Source organism: Phaseolus vulgaris, chromosome 4, assembly GCF_051622355.1.
Source record: "Phaseolus vulgaris cultivar YP4 chromosome 4, ASM5162235v1, whole genome shotgun sequence".
NCBI lineage: Eukaryota > Viridiplantae > Streptophyta > Magnoliopsida > Fabales > Fabaceae > Phaseolus > Phaseolus vulgaris.
In genome coordinates, this window is record NC_143501.1 from 11825824 (window position 1) to 11852197 (window position 26374).

General features: G+C 35.3%; 1 protein-coding gene across 1 annotated transcript; it reads right to left on the reverse strand.

The window, feature by feature from the left end:
• Positions 1-6593: 6593 nt before the first annotated feature.
• On the reverse strand, positions 6594-8933 carry LOC137837236 (cytochrome P450 81E8). Its single transcript, XM_068646173.2, has 3 exons — positions 8298-8933; positions 7485-7851; positions 6594-7337 (listed from the first exon to the last, which is right to left on the reverse strand). Exons 1-3 carry the CDS (start codon positions 8810-8812, stop codon positions 6723-6725), a joined length of 1497 nt encoding a protein of 498 aa, XP_068502274.2. The 5' UTR covers positions 8813-8933; the 3' UTR covers positions 6594-6722.
• Positions 8934-26374: the final 17441 nt, after the last annotated feature.

Consider the following 26374-nt stretch of genomic DNA (forward strand, 5'->3'; position numbering starts at 1 on the left):
GTGTGACTACTATTAAGACTATGAAGACTAGGGTTTTCATTAAACATTGCCTAAGATATTTTTAAACCCAATCAAAATTTTGAAAGAGAACAGAAAAGATAACCAAGAATAACAAAGGGGGAAATAAAGATCAGAGAGAAGCGCAACAGAGCTCTTCGATGAAGAACTCGAATACCATATTACAGTTAATGAAGATGAATATTCCTTGTCAGATGTGGTGCATCAAATGAAGCGCACGTAATCACACGAAATCGCAATAGAGAAAGGGAGGTTCTGATGAACCCTAATTGCAAATAAAAGAAAGACAATGACTTAAGCATAAAAGAGAGAAAAAGAGAGAAAAAGAGAGAAAAAAAATATAAAAAAAATTCTTATTTACTTGTGTATTAGAGAGTAAAATACATAGTGTATATATAAAAAAAAGACTAAAACCTAACTGAAACAGAAAAGAAAAGTTATATCAAACAAATAAAGCCTATAACTTAAAATAGAAAAACTAATTATGTTAACATGTAATATTCTAATTTTAGAAACTCATAATAATGTCAGTGTATATGATAATGGACCAAATACCCGAGGTCAATACTGTGAAAAAAAAAACTAGATATAAATTCTATTGTAAGTATTCTACGATATCGACAACTCTTATGCTAAAGCTATAAAAAATATTTTGAAAAGTTATAAATGGTTGATGTGAAATGTGTAATTATTAAATCTTAGATGCAAACACATTAGGAATATCATTGAATGGTGTATGTGCAACTAATTCTAAGCTTCACGAACTAGGGAAACTTTATTTTAACTAGAAGAAGCTCAATCATATCACTATTATTATTGTTAAAACATTTTTTAAGAAAACTAAAATTGTTAAAATCTTATTTACATTCTCCTATGTCACAAGGTAGATTAAATAACTTTGCTCTAATTTTTAATTTGTATTGAAAATAATTTAAAAATAATCTTAAGAAAACATTAATAATAATTCAGAAGAACTACAATAATTTTTTTTTTCAAATGATTAAAAATACACTAGTTATAATGACCTTACTTCTGACCTTTATATGCCTGACACCTTCACCTAAATTCTTTTCTCTATTTATTGTACATAAAATGCATCAATATTTACTCTTATAATTTTGCTTTGAACTCCACCAAGCAAACTCCACGTTGAAGTATGCCTTTATTACACCCCTATAAAAGTATCCATTAAAATATAGTTACGTAAGCTCGGACGTATCATTTATCGTGACAGTAGATTATTTTATTAAATGGACGGGTAGAGCTATAATCACTGTTCAGTAGGTTCAATGTTTTAACGTCGTGTGCAGCACCAACGCCCGTTTTTGCTGGTAACACGCCCGTTTTTGCTGGTGATCGATGTTATGATTAGCACGTGATCATTATAGAAAGTAGAGAAAGGTATTTTTTATGAATATAAAACACAAAGTCAAAGAATATATATAGGTTTATCCACGTAGAAACAGAATACATAAAGTAATTTATAATGTAGTTACATAATTGTTGACCTAATACCCTCCCTTAAACACATGGTTGGATTGGGAACAACCTTGAGTTTATGACGTACATGAAAAAAAGGTAGAATTAGAGACGGAATTGGTGAGAGGATCAACTACTTGAAAACGGCCAGGAATATGAACAAGTTGAACCACACGGTTCTGTACATTGTCTCTAACAAAGTGGAGATCAAATTCAAAATGCTTGGATTTGGAGTGCACGACAGGGTTTGCACTTAAAAGCACAACTCCAAGGTTGTCAGAAAATATCTGAGGAGGTGGTGTTTGTATGTGGAGCTCATGAAGAAGAGATTTAAGCCATAGAATCTCAGTAATGACAGCTGCAATTGCTCTATATTCGGCCTCTGTACTACTTCGAGAAACAATTTTATGTTTGTGTGTTGACCAGGAGATGAGATTTGAACCCAAATAGATGCAAAAACCAGAGGTGGACTTTCGATCATCAGGATTTGCACCCTAACCAGCATCAGAGAAGGCTTTGATGAAGGAAGATGATTGTTGGTGTAAAAGAAGACCATGATCAATTGTTCCAGCTAAATACCGAAGGATACGCTTCACAGATTGCCAATGATGAAGTTGAGGAGAATGCATAAACTGAGCAACCTCATTGACGGAGTATGAAAGTTCAGGACGTGTGACAAGTAGATACTGAAGAGTACCCACGACGGAGCGATAAAGAGTTGGATTACTGAATATTTCTGAGGAATTCTGATGGAGGCAAGTGTTGGAAACCATAGGAGTGGGATAAGGTTTAGAAGCCAACATGTTTGTACGCTGTAGAAGATCACGTATGTATTGAGATTGGGACAAATGCATGTTCCCACTTGTTGTGCGAGTAATTTGGATGCCTAAAAAATTATGTAGGGGACCCAAATCCTTCAAAGGAAAAAAGGAATGAAGGTTAGAAATAAGAGAGGAAATTTCAGTGTCAGAAGATCCATTGATTAAAATGTCATCAACATAAACTAATACAAAAAGAGATGAGGTAGGAGTATATTTAACAAAGAGAGATGTATCACTCTTAATGGGTTTAAAACCAAGATGAAGGACACGACATGCGCTAAAATAAGCCGAATGGTGGAATGACGGACAACCGGGCTGAAAGTTTCTACATGATCTATACTAGGTGTTTGATGGAATCCCTTTGGCAACAAGACGAGCCTTGCACCGTTGAAGAGAGCCATCATCAATAAGCTTTGTTTTGAAAATCCATTTACAGCCCACTAGAGGAGCTCCAGGTGGTAGAAGAGTTAACGTCCATGTCTTGCTTGAAAGAAGAGCATCGTATTCTTCACGCATGGCTTGGATCCAAATAGGAGAGGTGATAGCTTCTTTTAGAGAGGTGGGAACAAAGGGAAGAGAAGTGAAGTGTGATACACCTTTGGTTTGTGAACACCTACCTTTGCACGGGTGACCATAGGATGTGTATTGGTTGGATGAGCAACAGGGATAGAAGGAGGTTCAAAGTGTGTAGTTTGGGGAGAAAGTTCAGAGGGCCCAAGAGGAAGGTTAGTGGAGGGTACAGAGGACAAAATAGAAGGAGTAATGGAAGAGGCATGAGCGAAAAAATGAGTATCATTATCAGATAAAATATTATCAGTATGTGGAGAATGAATAACATAAAGAGTTGGAGCAATAACGGTGGGTACCTGAGCATTACATGAGGAAACCACAATTGACCAGCATGATCTTTGTATGGAAAAGACTTTTCATCGAACACAACATGACGTGAGACAATAGTCTTTCCATCTTGAGTAAGACAAATGTAACCTGCATGACGTATACTATATCCAAGAAACAAGCAACAAGTAGAACGAAAAGCAAATTTATATTGATTGTAAGGACACAAGTTAGGATAACATGCACACCCAAACACCTTGAATTTCTTGTAATTTGGTTGACGTTTAAACAACATATTATAAGGATTATCACCTTTACGAACATCCGTAGGAAGGAAATTGATGGTATGAGCTGCGACAACAAAGGCCTCAGCCTAAAACTTAAGTGGAAGAGAGGCAGTGCTAAGCAAAGTGAGCCCCATATCAACAATATGTCGATGTTTCCTTTCTACGGATCCGTTTTGCTCATGAGTGTAAGGACATGAAAGGCGGTGATTAATTCCACATTCTTGAAGATAGGAGGTTAAAGAGAGATATTCTTTTGCATTGTCATATTGTAAAGCAAGAATCTTATATCCAGTTTGATTTTCAACAAGGTTTTTAAAAATTTTAAACACATTTTTAACCTGAGACTTATAATGAATTAGATATAGGAAAGTAAATTTTGAATACGCATCAACAAACGAGACATAATATCTAGCTCCATTGGAAGTCAAGACAAAAGCAGGTCCCCACACAGTGTAAATTAATTGTAAGGGTTGAGAATAGGTATGTGCAGAACTATAAAAAGGAAGTTGGTGGCACTTACCATGCACACAGGAAGGAGAAAACACAATATTATTTGAAACAAATATATCAGAAGATGCCAAAATCTTTTTTGAGAACATTAAAAATACAATGTCCAAAACGTTCGTGCCATTGATTTACAGAGATAGGTTCAACAATAAAGGACATGGAATGAACAGAAGAAGAGGACAAAGAATGAAGATCAGGGAAAATGTACAAGTCGTCTTTAAGATAACCTTGTAGAAGAACATGCTTGGTTTCCTGATCAAGAACATAACAATTGTTAGAATGAAACTCAAAAATAACATTGTTATCACGGCAAAACTTTGAAACATTAAGAAGATTCTTCGTAATTGCTGGAACATGGAGCAAATCAGTGAAAAACAGAGGTTTATTTGAAGTAGAAAATTCGCAGAACCTATGTGAGATATTAACAAACCTTTTCCATTACCCATTTTGACAAGATCAGTGCCATCATAGGGTTGCTTATCAGAGTAAACTGAAGAATTATTTGTTATGTGATGCGTAGCACTGCTGTCCGGGTACCAGAGAGGGTCATCAACAGAGGAAGGAACACGCAAAAGAGAGGCAGTACTTGACACATTTTCAGAGATGGATAGTTGATAGAAATTGGCACTAGGAGATTGAGATGCGGATTGATCATACCTGTGCCAACAATGTTGGCAGAGTGACCACTCTTTTTGCAGATTGGGAAAGTAATAGGAGTCGTGGACTAAGAATTCGAGGATTGGGTTTGAGTGAAAGGAGATCGAAACGAAGAACGTGAACCTGTGGAGTAAGAGGGACGAGAATGACTGCGACCGCCACGAGAGGAAGAAAATCGGTGATTCGGTTTTCTATTTTTGGCATGTGACGGACACCTAGTAGCAATAGCGACAGCAGGAGAATAGGAAAGCGGATCCACAGAGCGAGGCTTTGCTAGTCTTTCTTCTTGAGCTAGCAGAAAGGCCTCTATTTCATTGATGGTGTAGGGTTCCGACCTTGACATAATGGAAGCCACAAAAGGATCATAATCATCCGAAAGACCGTCAAGAATCGCTTCAATCTGGTCTTAAATAGACATAGGTGCACCAATGGCGGCAAAAGAATCAATAGTGGTCTTTATTTCCAAAAGTTATGCATTGACGGAGCAATCTTGGTTGGGGGTCTTGAGTCGCAAACGAAATTTTTTTATCTAAGCACGCGTGTTAGAAGTGAAATGCGTTTGAAGGGTTTGCCAGATCTCAGGCGCAGATTGGAGGCCAACCATCTTGGCCAAGAAAGGATTTGACATGGATGCCAACTTCCAGGCAACTATCAAACTATCTTGTTGTCGATAGAAAAGAAATTTTGGGTTGATTTTGGAAGAGTTTCCTTCAGTGAGTGGGAGAAAACGAGGAGGTAGTTGAGAACAATCCAAATATTTTGATAGTAGAAGACCATCAAGAGTGGCAAGGACCTGCTGTTTCCATAGCAAAAAATTGTCCTCCACAAGCTTGAGAAGATGGGAGTGGAGAAGTGATGCATGGAAGCGGTGGTTGTTGCCATGGTGACCGAAGAGGCATGCGTAGGAGAAGAAATACGAGTATGGGACGTGACAGAAGACATGAGCAACAACAAAAAAAAACTTGCTCTTGATACCATGTTATGATGAGAACGTGGCCATTATAGAAAGCAAAGAAAGGTATTATTTATGAATATAAAATTGTATATGTTTACAAAAAGGCAAAGGATATATATAGGTATATCCATGTAGAAACAGAATACATAAAGCAGTTTATAATGCAGTTACATAACTGTTGGCCTAACAACCGATAATGAAAAATAGTTCATTGATAAAGGATTTGAGGAATTCTTAACACGGTTGGGGATAAAGCACCACGTATTTTCAGTCGAGCATCCACAAACAAATGGCTAGCATAACAAAGTAATCCTCACGAAGTTGAGAAAAAATCTCAGGTCGGCAAAAGGTCTCATGGACGGAAGAGATTCCAAGCATCATCAGGGATACCATTGCACACCTCAATCTTTCATGGGTGAAACTCCTTTTTATCTCGCTTACTGCACAGATGCCATAATCCCTTTGGAGTTGGGAGAGGTTTCGTGGCGAAGAAGTAACTTTGAAGAAGAGTACAACTCCGACAACCTAAGAGCCGACCTTGATCTCATCCATGACATAAGGGAAGAAGCCCAAGTTAGGAAGGAAGCTGCAAAAAGTAGGACAACCTGTTGGTACAACTCCCTATTGATTTTAGCTTAATCCCAAGTCCACATCGGTGGGTTCATTGTTTGGGAAAGAGGTTTGAGGGTTATAAATTAGCATTTCCTCTTTCACTGTTAAATATCCCAATTTGTAATATTTTCTCCCATAATAATAAAAGTGGGTTCTTTCAGCTGTGCTCAGAGATTAGGCTAAATTGGTCGAACTCTGTTAACAATTTTTTGGTGTGTTTTTTTCTTTTTATCTCTTTTGTTATTCCGCTCTGTTTATTCAATATTATTTGTCGAATAGCTCTGTTAGAGTTTTGTTTTAGTGGGGAAATTACCCGTTTTTTCCAACACTCCCATGTCAAGGCACAAACGTTCCACAAAGGAGATGTTGTATGGAAAAAAGTCGGTAAAGCAAGAAGATGAAGAGGGTAACACACAAACATAGTACAATCATGTTTATTTCCACCAAATCATATGATAAACACGTGTTTATTCTCCATACATGAGAATATCTTTATTCCTTAAATAACACTAGCACATTCAAATCTTTATTATTTAAATAACACTGACACTAGAAGTCACTACTCATTCTTATTGGTGGTGATTGACGGGCTTTACACATAACTTCCAATGGATTTTTTCTTGATATAGTGATGCCTTTTGCTTCAGACATATCAACTTGTTCTTTACCAATTCGTTTCCACTCAAAACATTGAATCAATAAGGCCAAAGATAAACCCACTGTACGTTGAGCCAAGTTTGATCCAGGGCAAGCCCTCCTCCCTAATCCAAATGAAAGTAAACTACTTGCCTCACTTTCCTTCTCAAACCTTTCAGGCTTAAATTGTGTTGGCTCACTCCACAATTCTGGATCATGATGAATAGCCCAAGCATTCACTAACAGTATTGTTCCTTTTGGGAGATTATATCCTCCTATGCTGCAATCTTCTGAAGCCAAATGTGGTGACCACAGTGGAGCAGCAGGATGCAATCGAATTGTCTCGTGAAAAATGTTTTGAAGATAACTAAGTTTTGACATATCAGATTCATCTACCAGACGATCTGAACCTACATGACTGTCTATTTCCTTTTTTGCCTTCTTCATAACTTCTGGATGATTTAATAAATTAGCCATTGCCCATTCTAAAGTTAAGGCTGATGTATCTGTTCCTGCAAGAAGCATACTCTGTAAAATCCAAAACAAAAAGTATTAGTACATCTCATAAGGAAAAATATCCTTCTCAATTTCTTTATCATGATAATCTTTATTTTTCAAGAATGAAATAGTGATATGCATTTAAAAATAAAAAGATATATTTATAGAAATAATTACCATGCAAAGTCCTTTGATGATTTGATCGGTGTATTGTTGAGGTTGTGATCGTTGTTGAAGTAGGAGTTGATTTATCATAGTATTGTCACTCTTATTTGCAATACGACTTTCGTCAATGAGTGATTGTAAGAATGCATCGATTCTCTTACCAATGTTTTTCAGCCTCTTCTCCAAATTATCGAAATCAAACCACCTCATGAAAGACAAGAAGTCTCCACGATTATTTACTCCTGCTAATGCCACCATCTCTCTAAGAATATCTCTGAATTCTTTTGCTTTCTCCACATCACTCACATCACAATCATCACCGTAAAATCTCTTTCCCGACACGATCATCATCATAGTGTTAAACGACGTTTCCATAAACCTTAATTTAGAGATGTTATTTATACATTAGGTCATGTATATAATAGGACTAACCCCCCATATATATATATATAAAATGTAAGAAATTGTTTTGCTAACTAATTGTTGAAAAACCAGAAAATATAAGTAGTTTCAAGAAATCTCAGTGACTGACCAATATAATTTATCAATAAATTTAAGTTATTTCTTAATTAGTATTACAGGAATACTAGTTTACATTTTCCGAACATACTATAGGAATAAAACTATATAAAAAAATGCTAAAACACATGTTTAGCCCTATATTACTTTTAATATATAATTTTAACCTCTTTGTTTCGAAATAAAAAATATTTAATTTGAATTTCCTAAAATGGGTTGTTTTTTGTTGACTTCTGTATAAGCTTGTTTAAAATTGAGTGATGCAATATATGTAGAAAAAGCTTATTTGACTTGATAAGAACTCACATGGTTTTGAGATCGACTTTACAGAAGTCATTGCGCGAGACGTGAGCGAGCTTCTGCATGAGCTTCATGAGCTCGTCCCTTCGGATATCGTAGGAAGCGTTTAAACGGTTCGTTGAGACAACCTCCAGGGACAAGATACGGCGGAGATGGCGCCAGTGCTCGCCGTAGCAGGAGTGAAGGATGGTGCTGTTGTTGTAACTGATGTGCTTGCCAAGGAGAAAGTGGGGTCGGTTGGCCAATACGATGTCGTTTTTGGTGAAGCATTCCTGCACCACGGATTGCGAAGAAGCAACGACAACGAGACGGGGACCGAACCAGAGAGAGAAGACTTTGCCGTATTTTTGAGACAATTGAGTGAAAGTGCGGTGGAAAGGTTGTTGGAGTTGCAGGAGGTTTCCTACTATAGGGTAAGAAAATGGTCCTGGAGGAAGGTTTCTGAACTTTCTTGTTGGGAAGAAGAGCTTAAGAGAAAAGAGAAAAAGCACAAATATGAAACTGAAATACAACAGAGCCATATTGAACTTCTGCTTCTTCTATTGCTGTTCATTCTGATCTCCCATACTTCTCAATTTATAAGGCTCGAGAAATTATGAGAATGGCAGGATCTGGTACGCTAAGCCGGAAAGTGAAACAAGTGAGCTGGCCTGAATTATTTCCAGTTCTTTAAAAAACATGCGCGAAACGCTTATGGTAATTAAACTAAATACAACTTAATTTATTACTAGTACTTTAAACGTGTTTTAGAAAATTACAAATAGGTAGTATTATAATTCAAATTAGGTTTCAATAACAACCTCATTAAATATGTTTTTTATTATTTATTTTTTAAAATTAGTTTTTTTCCTGGTTAAAATCTTATATATGTGATATTTATGTTTTTTTTTTTCCATGTACTTTAAAGCAAATTTTTTTTTTCGTGTGTATAGTTCAAATCTTAGATATATGTTAAATAAGTAATGTACTTTAATGCAATTTTTTTTTTTTTTTGTGTATGTAGAGTTGAAATCTTAGACATATGTTAAATAAGTTTTTCGTCTTTCATTCCTACATTTTTAAGCAAAATTGATTTTTGTCTTTAGTCCAAACTTTAGACCTCTTAGATACTTGTAGTAAGAAAATTATTAAAATAAGTTATTACCAGTTTTTTTTATGATAAACTGATTTTCAATGCGAACTATGATGTTAAAATATTTTAAAATGACTTATTGTTGACGTAAATATTATAATATTATATTACAGTTCACAGATAAAGTCGTTTCTTATTAAAAAAAACATTGGTAATGACTCATTTCAATAGTTCGCTTACTACAAAGTCTATTGTTTAAACTCTAGGAAAGTAATCAATTTTACCTATAGTAATGAAAAAACATATTTAATCCATAATTTTATAGTAATGAAAAAATATATTTAATCTATAATTAACATGTAAATAACAATTTTTCAATTTATCTATACTCTATCAATTCACTCATTGTTGGAAGAACGATCTGAACTCACAATCTTCCTCGAATATGAAGGACAAGCTCGCGTTCTGATTTGTTTTTGACGACCTAAAAGCTGGGGAGGCAAAACATATATGACTAATCCATTTTAACAATTTTGCTCTTTTTCAGATACCCAAACATAATTTAACCTTTTATAAATTATATTAAATATAAATTAATTGTAATTTTTTTTTAAAAAAAAATATATATTTAAAAACAAGAAGAAAGAACAAATTTCTAAATAGATCAGGTAATGGGTTTTCACGTAAATACAATTTTAATGGATCTGATAAACATAAAAATCGCAGCAAACATGTTACTTCACGTGGACCCGATGTAGTGCTTGCATGAGTGAAATCGGTAGTGAGATTTCTTTAGCTAACAATAGCAAACACACTTTTGCACGTTGGCTTCAAGTGGTGTATGCATTAATGGAGTCGTTTTTAAACATTTTTTAATATAGTTTTTTTATATTTTCTTGAATCATCATTCGAACCATTTGTTTTTGGTTAGCATTCGTCATTGAAGTTGATACTCTGTATATCTTTTAATTTGTTGACATTGAAATGATGGTTGATTCTAGGAATTTCAATCAATCGAGGACAATGTATGAATGTACGTAATAAATTGGAGTTTATTATTTCATGTCGATATAAATTTTAAAAAAATTATTTTAGTTTTGTAGAAGTAAATATATAATTTAGTTTTTTTCCACATTGAAGTAGGTTGTTTTTATCTATTTTTATGTTTTTTAATTATGCGATTTAAAATAATTTAGTTGGTACAAGGAAATATTATGTAATGTAAACTGTAAAATTATATGTTTGAAATATTTTACAATAAGGGGACTAATTGGGAAAAAATTATACATTGATATGTAGATATAAATTATAAGATTGAAAAATTAATGTTACTTGAAATTTTAGTACATAGGAGTAATTACTTTAAATAATTTAAAGCATAAGAAAAATATTGTTTTAGAAATTGAAGTTGATATTTTTCTATATCCAAGAAACTATCAATGTGCACTTCCTAATTTTAAGGACTCCCTAATTTCAAGAAATTATTATGTATTAATTATGTTTTGGAGAGTATTGACGTTAGCCTCCCAAAAAAACTCACACAAAGACTAAAAGGAACATTATACTCACTCTAATTATCATTTAGTGTTTCCCTTTAGTCTTTGCGTGAGTTTTTTGGGAGGTTAACATGAATATTTGTTGTAGTGTGATTAGCAAAGTTAACTCAATTTCGTTGTATCTTCTCCTTCTTAGATGCACTCACCTTTTATATATAAGGAGGTCTCGTTTATTTGTAAACTTACACTATAATAAATTTCAAAATTATACATGAATTATTACTTAGGATATAGGTTTGTACGTAAAGTCAGTATTATATACAAATATTATTTATGGATCTTTATATCGTGGATAAATTCAATATACATATGAATTATTATTTATGGATAGAGATTTATAGGTAAATTATCCACAAATTTATATCCATAAATAAATTCAACAACAAGAACGTGCACCTTTATTTTCGAGTACAATGTCACACTATTCCTAACAGCTTTTATTTGTACTTAAAAAACATATATACACTTTAACTAATTTAGTTATTCCTTCTACTATTTTTACTTTAATTATTTTTTTCATATAAACTATCAAACGTTTAGGTCAATCTCATAACGTGTTATTGGGCCTATACCTACCTAGGCCGAGCTGGATATTTCTCACATAATCCGTTTAATCGAGCTTATTACACTCAAGTGCTTGAACTGAGGACCCGAGCACATTCAACCAGTACACATACACATTATTATCCACAAATTAATAATATTATTATTAATAGTAATAATGATAATATTACTATTATTAATATTATTACTAATATCAATACTATTAATATTATTATTATTATTCATATTACTAATAATATTAATATTATTAACATTTTTATTCAAAGTATTATTAATAATAATATTATTATTATTTCTACTATTAATAAAAATAATATTATTATTATTATTTCTATTATTATTATTATTACTATTATATTAATATTAATAGTATTAATACTACTATTATAATTTTTATTCAAATTAGTAGTATTAGTATTATTAATATTATTATTATATATTATTAATAATCAATATTATTAACTGTACTGATAAGTCCTTAGGCGTTGACTGACCAATAAAATTGTTGGTGCCACGTAGGCAAACTCCACGAGTAGCGTGGGCCAGTATCTCACAAAACACGTATGCCAAAGAGCCAAGAGTGGTCAAACATCAGTCATCAGGATGTACCGACGTGCCATTAGATAGTGTGGAGAGATCGGACATCGAGACCCAAACAGTAGAGTTGGGCCACGAGAGGTGGAACCCAGACCACACACCAATTATTAGTAAGGGAGAAGCTTAGATCACAAAGGTCCATGCGTATAGAGTGGATAACGTGTTCAGGCGTAACACGAAGTATAGAGTCACTGGAAAGATAATATTTCTATTATTATTATTACTATTATATTAATATTAATAGTATTAATACTACTATTATAATTATTATTCAAATTAGTAATATTAGTAATATTAGTATTATTAATATTATTATTATATATTATTAATAATATCAATATTATTAACTGTACCGACCAGTCCTTGGGCGTTGAGTGACCAATAGTAATGTTGGTGCTACGTAGGCGGGCCCCACGAGCAGCGTGGGCCAGTATCTCACGAAGCACATGCGCCAAAGAGCCAAGAGTGGTCAGACATCGGTCATCAGGATGTATCGACGTGCCACTAGATAGTGTGGAGAGATCGGACATCGGGACCCAAACAGTATAGTTGGGCCACAAGAAGTGTAACCCAGACCACACGCCAATTATCAGTAAGGGAGAAGCCTCGATCACAAAGGTCCATGCGTGTAGAGTGGATAACGCGTTGAGGCGTAACATGAAGTGTAGAGCCACTGGAAAGATATGACTCGTGAGGGTCACGTTCCAGGGATGAGCTGCATGGTACGCAAACAGCTAGGGAACTCCCAGAGGCGAGTGACCCCAGAGATCAGGTGCACGAGGAGGCACCCAGGTGATCACCCGTCAGAGGTCCCACTCCAGTTAGGGACCCCACGCGCTAGGTTATCCTAAGAGTAAGGTAACAACAGTGCTGGGCCCACCTCACCAGAAAAAAGCCCATTTCGGGTAAAGAGGAAACCCTAGTTTCAGTCTATAAATAGTAAGGTAACGAACTGGACAAAGGAGGATTCTCTTGCACCGCTAATCACACACACAATAGCAAGATTATACAGTTTTCGGTGTTTCCTAGCCCTAATACTGACTTGAGTGTCGGAGTGCAAACGGCCGCTAGGGCGCCTTTGTCTTTGTGTTTTCAGGTGTTCATTAGAGGAAAGGCACACGCGAGCGCAAGGACTCTGAGCGCGGGAGTGACGTAGGCGCACGAAGATGTTTCGAGTCAACCGGTAGGAACATTTGGCGCCCACCGTGGGGCACGATACAAAACATTGTCCCACCAACAAGAACCAGGAAAATCCAAGAGATGAGAAGTACGAGGCAGGGACCTATTGCACCAAACAGGGGTGAAGGTCTCACCCTGCAACAGGTCATGGAGATGATGCGAGCCCTTCAGGAGGAGGTGACCGCGTCGAGAGCAAACCAAGAACGCATCCAAGCTGACTTGGTGGCATCGCAAGCCACGAGTGAAGAACTGTGCCTTTCAAACGAGGAACTGTGTAGAGACCTGCAAACCCACGCGACTGAGCGTGAAGGTGCAGATCAGGAGCCTGCGACACCACCCAGAGAGTTCCCAACACCTTTCTCACAAGAGATCGTGGATGCAGCGATACCAGCCACGCTGGTAGGGCCCAAGGTGACCTTCATCAGGATGGAGGACCCGGAGGCCCACCTTACGGATTTCCATACACATATGATACTGGTTGGGGGCTCCGATGCGGTGCGATGCAAGCTGTTCATGAGCACTTTGGCAGGAACAGCGATGGACTGGTTCATCAGCCTCCCTGATGGCCATGTGACGTCGTTTCCGCAACTCACAAAGCTATTCAGGGCACAATACATCGTGAATCAAGCCCCCCATCAGTCTCCTATGACCTCTTTGATGTAAGACAATATCAAGGAGAGTCTTTGAAGAAGTTCCTCCATCGCTTTGGAGCGCAAGTGGTGAGGTTGAACCTCATAGACGAAAAGATGATGGTGCACGCGTTCAGGAAGGGCACCGTGCCGGGACCCTTCAACGAGTCACTCATCCGAAGCCATCCCAAAACCTTCGTCGAGATAAGACGCTGCGCGGTGGCCCATATCGCGGCGGAGGAAGAAGACAGTGAAAAACGCACATGCGTGGTTCCCATGCGGCCGCACGCGGCAAGTCATCCTCAAACCTTAAGAGTGCACGAGGCGACGACAGAGATGAAGATCCCCGTGAAGCAGCAACCCTATCAACCAAGAAAGCCTAGTGGCAGGGGACGCGGGAGAGAGAACGTGCCACCAAGGCATGACTTCGTGGTAGAATTGAAGGACCTCATTGCTATCCCAAATGTAGCTGAGAGGCTGAAAGTACCACCCAAGACCGACAAGAGGCTCGGACCCAATAAGAACGCCTGGTGTGAGTTCCACCAAGCATTCGGCCACCCATACGTAATTGCTTGGCGCTGGGACACCAGCTAGACGAGGTGGTGAAGAACGGTCTCCTAAGAGATTATTTGCAAGAAAACAGGGCGTCGAGGACATGGCAGCAACAGGGGGTGGCCTGGGGCATGAAGTTCCCGTACACGGTGAGGTCCACACCATTGCAGGAGGGTTCTCAGGGGGAGGCTACACCGCCTCTCAACGGAAGAGATACGCAAGGACGGTGATGTCGGTAGAAGTGCGGAAGACTGACGACGCCTTCGACGTCGACTTGGTCTTTACCAAGGCCGACCTTGAAGACGTTGTCCCCCACGACAATGACCCAGTAGTGATCTTAGCGGTAACCGCAGGGAGGAAGGTGCACCGGGTGTTGGTGGATCAGTGAAGTTCGGCAGACGTGATGTTCTGGACGACCTTCAACAAATTGAAACTATCCCCCGACATGCTAAGGACTTACGACGGCTGTCTCTACGGATTCGCAGGAGATCAGGTAGAGGTGCAGGGATACTTGGAGTTGAGGACCACCTTCACGGATGGCACCGCGTCACGTACGGAGAGCATCAGGTACCTTGTCGTTAACGCCTCCTCTGCTTATAATATGTTGTTGGGAAGACCAATGCTGAATAGGTTAGGGGCGGTACCGTCGACGAGACACATGAAGATGAAGCTACCGGACCTGACCGAAAATGTGATTACCATCAAGTCATATCAGAAGGAGGCCAAGAGATGCTACGAGAACAACCTCAAAACTAGGCGAGGGGTGTCTATGGTCACCAATAGACCACCGTACATCAATAAAGTCCTCTAACCAACGTCAGTCGCACCAAACTCAGCGGGACCATAGCAGGAATCGCCCGCAGGACCAAATCTGATCCGCAAGACAACTAATATTATTATTATAACTAATGATAATAATTGTATTAATATTATTATTCATATAATTATTAATATTAATATTATTCATATTATTATTAATATTTTAATATTATTATTTATATTATTAATATTATTATTTATATTATTTATATTATTAATATTATTATTTATATTATTAATATTATTATTTATATTATTAATATTATTATTTATATTAGTAATATTATTATTAAAAATAATATAAATATTATTATTTATATATTATGAATACTATTATTGATATTAATAATATTAATATTATTATTTGTATTATTATTAACTAACGAAAACACATATGTGATGCGTTGTCGCACATGTGTATTTAATTTTTATTAGATTAAAAAATATGTATTTTTATTATTTTTAATGAATAATTAATTGAAAATAATATAATTTAATTATATATAATTTTGTAAAAGTAGTTTTAAAAAAAGTTGTATAGTCATTATTTTTAAAAATAAAGGTTTTGCTCAAGTCCAATATGACCAAGACGAGCAGACCACCTCAGGTTTCGTCTTTAAAAGGAAGAGATTGGGAGACCCTCCTACCGAACATTCTCACTAGAATGGCCAAGCCCCCAATGAGGAGGTCATCACCATCCAAGAGTGCGAGGCCAAAAGCTCATAGAGGAAAAGCTTATGGGACCCCAATTTCGACATTTCAACTCATGCTGAGTTGTTCATTTTGCCTGGAGAGGATAATGCTAGACTGATGGCTCATGACGAAGACCACCTCCGTCACGATGCCGAGAAACTCCTCGGCCAAGCATTTGCTCTGACTTGCCTAGTCAATTTCAAGGTAAAAGATCGGAAAAGAGCTAAGGACCAAAGAGTTAAGCAGAACATGGTACTTCATCAAGAGGTGGAACGCCTCCGAGACAAGGTTAACCATTTGGGTGTGGCTTTGACCAACAAGACCCAGGAGGGATTAGTCTTGGCCGGCAAGAAGAGGAAACTCTCAAAGGAGATTGAAGACTTGAAGAGAGAATTAACTCGCAAAGAAGAAGATTTTTCCAAGGACACCAACTCCTTCAAAGAAGATGTTGCACAGGCCTACCATGTTGGGTTCGAAGCTACTTTGGAGCAGGCAATTGTCGTTCACCCTGCCATATGAACTAGACCCGGGCAAGATCGTGGTTGAGGAAAAGTTGGTGGGGAGAACTTAGTTTGAAATTTTATGGATTGTATTAACTATTTTGCCTTTAACTCTTGAACTTATTTATGTTTGGACCCTTTGTTAACATTTATTCGACATTTCAGAACTTTAGATAATCCTAAGGCGATTATTATTTTGGAATCAACAGGCTTTACCTATAACGATATGAATTGCACAAATGCTTTGCCCATTGAGCTAACTTACCTTTTACACCTTAAATGTAACATGATTAACTAACCCGATAAGCCGATCTTAAGATCTTCACACACCTGAGGTACAAGGCCAGTTGCGGGTCCTTGTCCTGATACTCGCCTGTGACTTGCCCAGTTACAAGTAGTGAGTCACTTTTCACCAACAACCATTGAGCTCCCAATTCCTTTGCTAGCAACATTCCTGTTATCAAGGCCTCGTACTTAGTTTGGTTGTTGCTTGCCTTGAATGAAAACTTAAGGGCTTGTTCGAATAAGAGCCCATTTGGTCCTTCTAGAATGACTCCAGCTCCACTCGCTTATAGGTTGGAGGACCCATCAACCGAAATGACCCATTGGAAATCATTAGGGTTAGGCTGGGAGTCCTTGAATGAAAGCTCTACCATGGCCTTTAATTGGTCCTCGCGGTTCATACTGTATGTCAAACTCAAACAACTCAACCGCCCAACGCACCATTTGACCTACATTGTCAGACTTTTGCAGAACCTTATGGATGGGCAGGTTGGTCATTACAATCACAGTGAAGCTTGAAAGTAATGACGAAGTTGTCGAGCTGTGAACACCACAATTAGATAAGCTTTTTCAATATCTTAATACCGAACCTTTGGTCCTTGAAGAACCTTGCTTACGAAATAAACTGACTTCTAGATCTTTTCCTGCTCTTGCAAAATGACCGAGTTGATATCCCGATCTGTTATTGAAAAATATAGAAGAATAGGGATTCTCGAAGACAGTTTACCGAGAACTGGGGGACTAGCCAAGTATTCCTTTAACTTGGCGAAATTTTTTTTGCATTCATCAATCCATGCAAAATGGTTGTTTTTCTTAAGACATTGGAAATAAGGATACCCTTTATCTCCACTAGTTGATAAGAAATGAGACAGGGCGGTCATGCGTCTAGTTAGTTGTTGCACTTCCTTCATATTAGCCAGACTTCTCATTTCTATAATCGCTACACATTTATCGAGGTTTGCCTTTATACCTCTTTCGGTTAGCAAGAAACAAAGAAATTTCCCTACTTCTACTCTGAACAAGCATTTATCAAGATTAAGCTTTAGATTGTACCTTGCTATAGTGGCGAATAGTTCCTCTAGGTCGGTAACATGCTAGTCAACCGGTTGTTTTTATCAGCACTTTATAAAAACAACTTTGGAACATATATTATAGAGATTAGGGAAAGAAAGAATCACACAACCAAATTTATACTGGTTCACTCTGACACCAAGAGCTACATCTAGTCCCCAGAAATCACTGGGTATTCCACTATGTAATCAACCACACACACACCAAAGAAGTGATCTTGAAAACCTCAAGAACACACACTTCCTTTGGCTATACAACACACCACAAAATATAACACCCTCTAACTCTGTGAATCACAGTTCTTTATAGAAATACAAAGATTAAAAGAATAGGAAAGAGTACACCTAGATCAATTCACAGAATTGAAAAAGAATGACTTAACACACAACAATCTTATTCCTCTTGAAGAAAAGTCCAAAGCCATAGGCAATCTTGGAAAACTAATTTCAAAAATGCAATATGAATCACTTGTCAAATCACTTTCAGCTAGGAGTTTAAAACCAATTTTATAGACTCCAAGTAGCTGTTAAAATCGTTAAAACAAAAGCAAAAGTAGTTTGAAAACCAGCCAAAACAGATTTAACAAAACTCTGTTAAGAAATTTCAAAAATCAATTGGTTGATTTATCGAAACAACCGATTGAATTGGTTTGACAACAAAGTCAACCAAAGAAAATTGTTTCAAACTCTTCAAAAACTTCTAAGTGTAAAACAACCAGTTGAAACGATAAAACAACTGGTTGTTTTTCCACTTCTCTTTGAAAACATATCATTTTTAAAAGGTTTCAAGATCAAATGGCCTTGGATCAATTCTTGAAGTAGATTACAAATTCAAACACTACAAAATACCCAACTAAACCAGCAGCAACAGGACTTCACACAATTCTTCAGGATTTGGAGTCATCGAAGCTTTGTTCAACAATCTCCCCCTATTTGATGAAGATAAATCTCTGGTTTGCTTGTGTTGTTCTGTTTGAGTTTGATGGTACCCGCAAAACAACTAAAATATGCACTACCAAAGAGTAATCATATCCAGATTCCCTTGCACCGCTAAACCAGTTTTTACCATGTGATTTTCACAAAGAAAATCAGCAAAATCAATGTGAAAAACCAGCATAAGTAAGATGCACAATCAGAGTTTTTGCAGCAGTTTTAAACCAAATTTAAAACAGTTATAAACCAGCATACAAACCACATAAACTGCAGCAGTACAACACTGAAAACCAGATTATTCTCCCCCTATTTGTCTTCACAAATAGAGTAAGAAAAGGGATAAAAATAGAAGGTAAGAAACTCATTTCTTAAGAAGAAAACTAGAAAACCAATGTGTGTGGCAGCACCATTGCAACAACAAATCTGTGATACCATATCAGAATTGTAGCAGAAATCTATAGTGTATCAAAGTTATGGCAACAACGGAATTAATGCACCATAGAGCCCACAATTTCTCCCCCTTTCTTTTCTTCATTCAACAATTCTCTTTCAAGATAAAATTAAATATCTCGACCCTTTTCCTTTGATCTGGAATATCAATTTCAAATGCTTTAAAAAGACGTCAAAGTATTGCTTCATCAAGTTCCAAAAAGTTGTTTAACTTCATCAATGAATATGATGGTAGGCAGCAGATTATGAGCTAGGCTAAATATGGCATACACAAGTTTGGGCATCTCCAAACCACTTGTTCATCAAGTTTGATATCCAAACATTGATAAAAACTGCTTCAGACTCCTTAGCAATAGCTTTGGCAAGCATGATCTTCCCCGTACCAGGTGGTCCATACAATAGGACACTCATTTGTAAAACCTTACATCTTGGTCCCTAATATCAAAAGTCATCTGCTTTGTTGTAGCAAGTTCAACCTCACTAGAGCACACACCATATGCAGTACCTGTTGGGTTTAATAGTGCCAAAGTTCAAGAGGGGGGGTGAATTGACCTTTTAAAACTTCTTCGCAGAAACAGTGTTTAACCCAGTTTTACAGAAAATAAATCGATTTATGTTAAAATGAACAGATTTATTTCAGCACTGTTTTTGTTTGAAAAGCTTTTAATTCAGCAAGGTTAATCACAAGATTATGCAGTGAGAATTTCCAGCAGCACACACACAAATATCAGATTTGAAAAACAGTGAAACACAAATACAGCAAGCTTCAATTTCAAGCAAGTGATTAAGGTTCAATTGATAGCATGCTAGTTAATTGAGTGACTTTTGCAAACAAGTTGTTCCTGTGACTTTTAACAGACTATGAGTGTTCTTCTTGATGTCAAGAAATTTTCCAGAAATTAAGAACAATGAATCACAACACAGCAAGCTTCAACTTTAAGCAATTTGTTTAAGGTTCAATTAATAGCATTTACAGTTTCTTGAACAGCCTATCACAGTCAATCTGTTCCAGTGGCTTTTAGCAGTTTTTATATGTTCTTATCAGATTCAAACACCTTTTTCAGAAATTAAGAACAATATGCACAGTGCCCAGAAAGAACCGATTTATTTTCAATTGAACAGATTTATTTCTTTGCTGTTTTATCAATTATGCAGAAACGAAATTGCAGAGAGTGAGAGAGAATGAACACAAGCAGTTATACTGGTTCACTCAACCTGAGCTACATCCAGTCTTCACCAACAACAGGTGGAAATCACTAAAACACAGTACAATCAAGTACACTTCCCACTGTTCTTAAAACTTACAAGAACTTAGGTACTCTTGCTGAAAAAACCTATTTCAGAACTCACACACACACATCCACTCTCCAAGAACACCTATCAAGAAGAGGATTCAACCAAACTATTACAAGTAATAAGAAGTGAAACGACTACACCTGATTGAGGTAACAAAGATCAGCCTTAAACCAGTAGGCAAGATTGCTAGAACAGTAGCTGCACCTCACACCAAGCTTTTGGAACCAAACCAAGAACAAGCACTTTGTGATTTTCGAAATCTTTGAAGAACAAATGCTAATCCTTGAAAACACTTAACTCTCTGCTGTCAAAACTTGTTTTTGCAAATGTATAAACTGTTTGAATCGTTTTTTTTTAAACTCAGAAAACAAGTTTGCATTTTATAGAAAGCCAGCTTATAACAGATTTTTGAAAAACAGTTAAAGCTGTTATAAAATGAACAGATTGAAAATAAAATGAACAGATTTATTTTCAAAAAGCAGTTAGAGAATCTGTTAAGTGAGGAGACTTAGTCAACCATTCTGGTGCAGAGATAAAACTGAAAACGTTTAAGCTTGTCATGGCACCAGAGAGAAAAAGAATCTATTCATTTACAGATGAACAGATTTATTTTTCAAAACGAAAACAGAGAAGGTTTAACTATTTGAAACTCAGTCGTTTTGAAAAGAAGAAGACTTAGTCAAAATACCTGATGCACAAAATCAAATTTTTACAAGACTTTAGCCAAGGCATCAGTGAAAAAAATGAATCTGTTTATTTAGAAAAGAACAGATTTATTTTTATGCAATAAAACGTGTTTTTGTGTAAAACATGTGAAAAACAGTTTTAGAAAACTTATGCTTGTTCTTAACACATGGCCAGTGGTTATGAGGTGAGTTACTCAGCAAAAAGCTACTCTTAGACAACCTCTAAGCACTAACTAAGACATACTTAAAGCAAAGCACAAATACATGGAAAGTACATAAATGTCTTCATCAAACACTACATATAAGTCTTCATCAAGCACAATCTTGAAGGGGCAGCAACCATCTTCAACAGTACCAACAACAGAGCACTTAAAAAAAGTTCATCTTCAAGTTGGTCTTACCATCTAAGTTCATATTCTCCACACAACATATTATCGTTTTGAACTTTTAACACATACCCACCAAGTACACCCAAATCTTTTGAACCATCAACAAAATATAGTTTTGACTAGGCAGGTGGTATAATATTTCCTCAAGCAAAAACTGAATTTTATAGAGCCACATATATTCGATTGCAGTAACTGTAACAAAACCACTTATCCTTGGGCAACTCTTCCAACTCACACAACCCAATGTCCCGCAAGCAACCAACATAATAAACCCAAGCAAGATGAAGACTCCAAATGTAATCATATTTACAAAAATTCACCAAACCCATGACCACTAATGTGATTGTTATACATAAAAAGCTTTTAATTTCCAAGAAAACAAAGAATATATCCCTTGATTATCTTATTCAGAGGCATAATAAATGCATATTTGACTTACAATGGGTTTTGAAAGAAAAGAAATAGTTGTAACCATGCATAAGAATCATAATAGCTTTATTCAGATGTAGCAAAGGGAAAACAATCGGTTGTTTTGTGAAAACAATCAGTTGTTTTTCTGTGACAGCAATAAAATGTTTTTCAAAGCAAATAATCTTTCGAAGTGATGGGAAATGCTTAATGAAATACATTCATAACTTTGCACAAAAAAAACCTCAACAAGTTTAACCAAGAGAAACATGTTTAGAAATTCATTTGCTCATATGAGGCCAAAAGCATAGGATGAACATAAATAACTTACTTCACATAAGTCATGATTTTTTTACTTGTCAAGAATCTGAATAAGGTGTATGCTTCAGAACCATAATAATAAAAATCACTTTGATGAGTTCACCATAACACTTCTTCTTCAACCCAAACTTTTCTTGATTTTCAAGAGTACCTTTGTTGTTGTTCCCATATTTCTCATGATTTTCTTGCTTAAGGAATAAATTTTACAAACTTGCATTTATCCTTTGTTATGTGTTTTAGAACAACCACAGTTCAGGTATCATTAGTGCTAGTTTGTTGTCAAAGAAACCTACAAAAATCGTGGTGATCTGGACCTTGAGCCACTGGATAAGGAGATTTCAAATTTTTCTTTAGTATGCTCGACATCTGACCGAGAACCGATACAAATATTAATAATAATAAATTTATTACTGCTAATATTATTAAAATTATTAATATTGATATTATTAGTATTATTAATGTTATATTATTATTGTTATTAATGTTATATTATTATTGTTATTAGTATATTTTTTGCTATGGCTGTTCATTCTATCTCCCATACTTGTGAATTTATAAAGAGGATGACAGAGTCTAGTACGCTAATCCTGAAAGTCAAACAAGTGAGCTGGCTAATTTTTTTCAGTTTTATACATAACATGTGCCAAACGCTTAGTGTAATTAAAATAAATACTATTTAAATTATTATAAGTACTTTTAGCCTGTTTTTAGAAAAAACACGAATAGGTATTATAATTCAAGTTTGGTTTAAATAATTAACTAGTTACATATTTTTTTTTCCTTACAACTACTTTCCCCCAAAATATATGTAATCTACTTTCACTCAAAATCGATTTCTTTCCTAATACGAACCTTAGATTTATGTTAAATATATTTTTTTTCATGTATTTTTACGTAAAATTAATTTTATTTTTAATTCAAATTTTAGACCTTCTAACTATTTGTAGTAAGAAAAATATTAAAATAAGTTATTATCAAATTTTTTTACGTGAAAAATAATTTTTAATGTAAACTATGATATTAAAATATTTTCTGTTGATTTATTATTGTGAATGTTATAATTTATAATACAACTTAACATTTATTTGTTATATATTAAACTTAACATTCATTTGTTATATATTAAAGAAAACACTGATAAGAACTTATAATAATATTTTTCTTATTATAAATATAAAACATATTTAATCAAATAATTAACTATGCAAATAACAATTTTTCAGTTTATCTATACTGTATCAATTCACTCCATGGAAGAACGATCTGAACTCACAGTCTGCCTTGGCCTTGAATATGAAGGACAAACTCGCGTTCTGATTTTGTTTTTGACGACCTAAATGCTGGGGAAGTCAAAACATATCATTTTATCAGTTTTGCTATTTTCAGATACCCAAACATAATTTACCCTTTTATAAATTAGATTAAATATAAATTAATTTTAGTTTATATAGAAATTAATAATATTATTTTAAAAAATTATATTTAAAATCAAGAAGAAAGAAAAAAAACATTATCAGGTGTTGTTGGGTTTTCACGTAAATACGATTTTAATGGATCTGATAATCATGAAGGTCGCAGCAAACATGTTACCATATCGTGCTTGCATGAGTGACATCGGTACTCAGATTTGTTTATCTAAAACACACTTTTGCATTTTGGCTTCTAGTGTTGCATGCATCAATGGGGTTGGTAATGACTAAATAAAAAAAAGTAATGTCGTTTGTAACATTTGAATATAGTTTTTTTTAATACTTTTTAAATCATCATTTGAACCATCACCTTTAGTTTTTGTGAACATATGTCATTGATGTTCATACTCTATATATCTATTATATTGTTGACATTGAAATGATGGTTGAATTTATTAGGGATGTGATGGATTAGATTTTCAAAATCCAAGATTCAATATAATCTAATAAAATGATTAGATTTAAAATTTATATCTATTTTAATTAAAATTATTTATTTTTTTAAAATTTATTTAAAATAGATTAAATTTAGACTAAATTTAATTTGTCAAATAGATTAATTTATTTTATTAATTAGATTAAATTCATCTCCATTTGGATCCTGGTCAACTCAGCTCAACATGAATCCGGATTCACTTGACTCGACATAGAACCTAGTCGACTCGGCTCGACAAGGTTCAGGTTGGCTCGACCTGGGTTCAGATCAACTCGACTCAACCTGGGCTTGGATCGATTTGGCTCTACATGGATCCGGTGCCGACTCAACCTTGGTCCAGGGCGATTTAGCTCGACATGGGCTCAGGCTGACTCGACTTGACACAAGCACGAACCATCTCAACTCGACATGGGCCTGAGCCCACATGGCTCGACATGGGCTTGGCCCGACTTAGTTTGACATAGACCTGGGTCGACTCGGCTCTACACAGGCCTGAGCCGACTCGGATCGACATGCACCTCGGTCGACTAGGCTGGATATACGCTAGGCCGACTCGGCTGAACATACACTAGGCTGACTCAACTCGACATACGCCAAGCCAAATCAACTCGACATTTACCCGAATCAACTCGGTTGGACATTGGCCCGGACCAACTCGGATCAACATCAGCCCGGACCAACTCAGCTCGTCATGGGCCTGGGTCGACTTGGCTCGACATGGTCTCGGACTGACTCAGATTGACATGGGCTCGGGCTGACTCTGATCAAAATTGGCCTGGGTCGACTTGGATTGACATGGGCCTAAGCCGACTTAGTTCGAGATGGGCCCGATGACTCGGCTCAACATGGGCACAGGTCAACTCGGATCAACATGGGCTCAAGTCGACTTTGGTCAACATTAGCCTGGGTCGACTCGGATGGATATGGGTCTGGGTCAACTTGGCTCGACATCGACCTGGGCCAACTTGCCTCGACTTGGTACCGAGCCGACTTGGATTGACATGGGCCCGAACTGACTTTGATTGATATTGGTCCGGGTCGCCCAGATTGACTTGGACCTGGATTGACTCAACTCAACTTGGACCCGGGCCAAGTCAAAATCCATTTTAGATAATCTAAAAATGTATCCAATGTATATCTAGTTCATATCCAATTAAATGGATTAAACTTAAAATCCAAAAATATAAATTTGAATTTCAGATAAATAAATCTATTTAATTACATTAAAAGTATTATGGATTTGACAATTTAAAGCAGGTTGTTTGATATATTTTTTATGCTTTTTAATTATGTTATTTAAAATAATTATGTTACAAGAAAATATTATGTAATTTAAACTGTAAAAAGTAGATATTTGAAATATTTTATAATATGATGACTAGCTAATAGTTATTTTAGTCTCTAATAAAATTTAAGAAAATTATACATTGAGATGTAGATATAAATTATAAGATTAAAAAATTAATAAGTTATTTTGAAATTTTAGCCGTAGGAGTAAATACTTTAAATACCGACAAAATTATTTTAAATCATTAAAAAAATATTTTAATCGAAGTTTATCTTGTTTATATTCAAGAAATTATCCATATACACTTTTAAATTTTAAGAGATTATATATATTAATTATATTTAAAAGAGTTTTAGCAAAGTTAATTTAATTTTGTTATCTCTTCTTCTTAGATGGACTTACCTTCTACAAAAGGAAGTCTCATTCATTTGTAAACTTACACTATAGAAAATTTCAAAATTACACACAAATGATTACATTCAAATATAAGTTCAGAGATAAATTAAACATTATATACAAATATTATCCATGAATTTTTATCTGTCAATATTATATATGAATATTATCCACGAATCTTTATTTGTGGGTAAATTCAACATTAATTACGAATTATTATCTATGAAAACAGATTTATAGATAAATTATCCACAAATTTATATTTGTAGGTAAATTCAACGTACAAATTATTAAAAAAAATTAATAATAATATTATTAATACTAATAATGATAATATTAATAATATTATTATTGTTATTATTATTAATATTATTACTAATATCAATACTATTAATATTATTATTATTCATATTATTATTAATATTAATATTATTATTATTCATAGTATTATAATATCGATACTAATAATACTACAAATATTATTATTATTCATATAAC

What these genes read in the sequence shown, in the direction of transcription:
- LOC137837236 (XM_068646173.2), bottom strand. Translation starts at nt 8,812, where the DNA reads ATGGCTCTGTTGTATTTCAGTTTCATATTTGTGCTTTTTCTCTTTTCT. An exon ending in AAAGTCGATCTCAAAACCAT is followed by an intron (nt 7,852 to 8,297) that starts GTGAGTTCTTAT and finishes CTCTAAATTAAG; the next exon opens with GTTTATGGAAACGTCGTTTA. An exon ending in TCATCAAAGGACTTTGCATG is followed by an intron (nt 7,338 to 7,484) that starts GTAATTATTTCT and finishes TGGATTTTACAG; the next exon opens with AGTATGCTTCTTGCAGGAAC.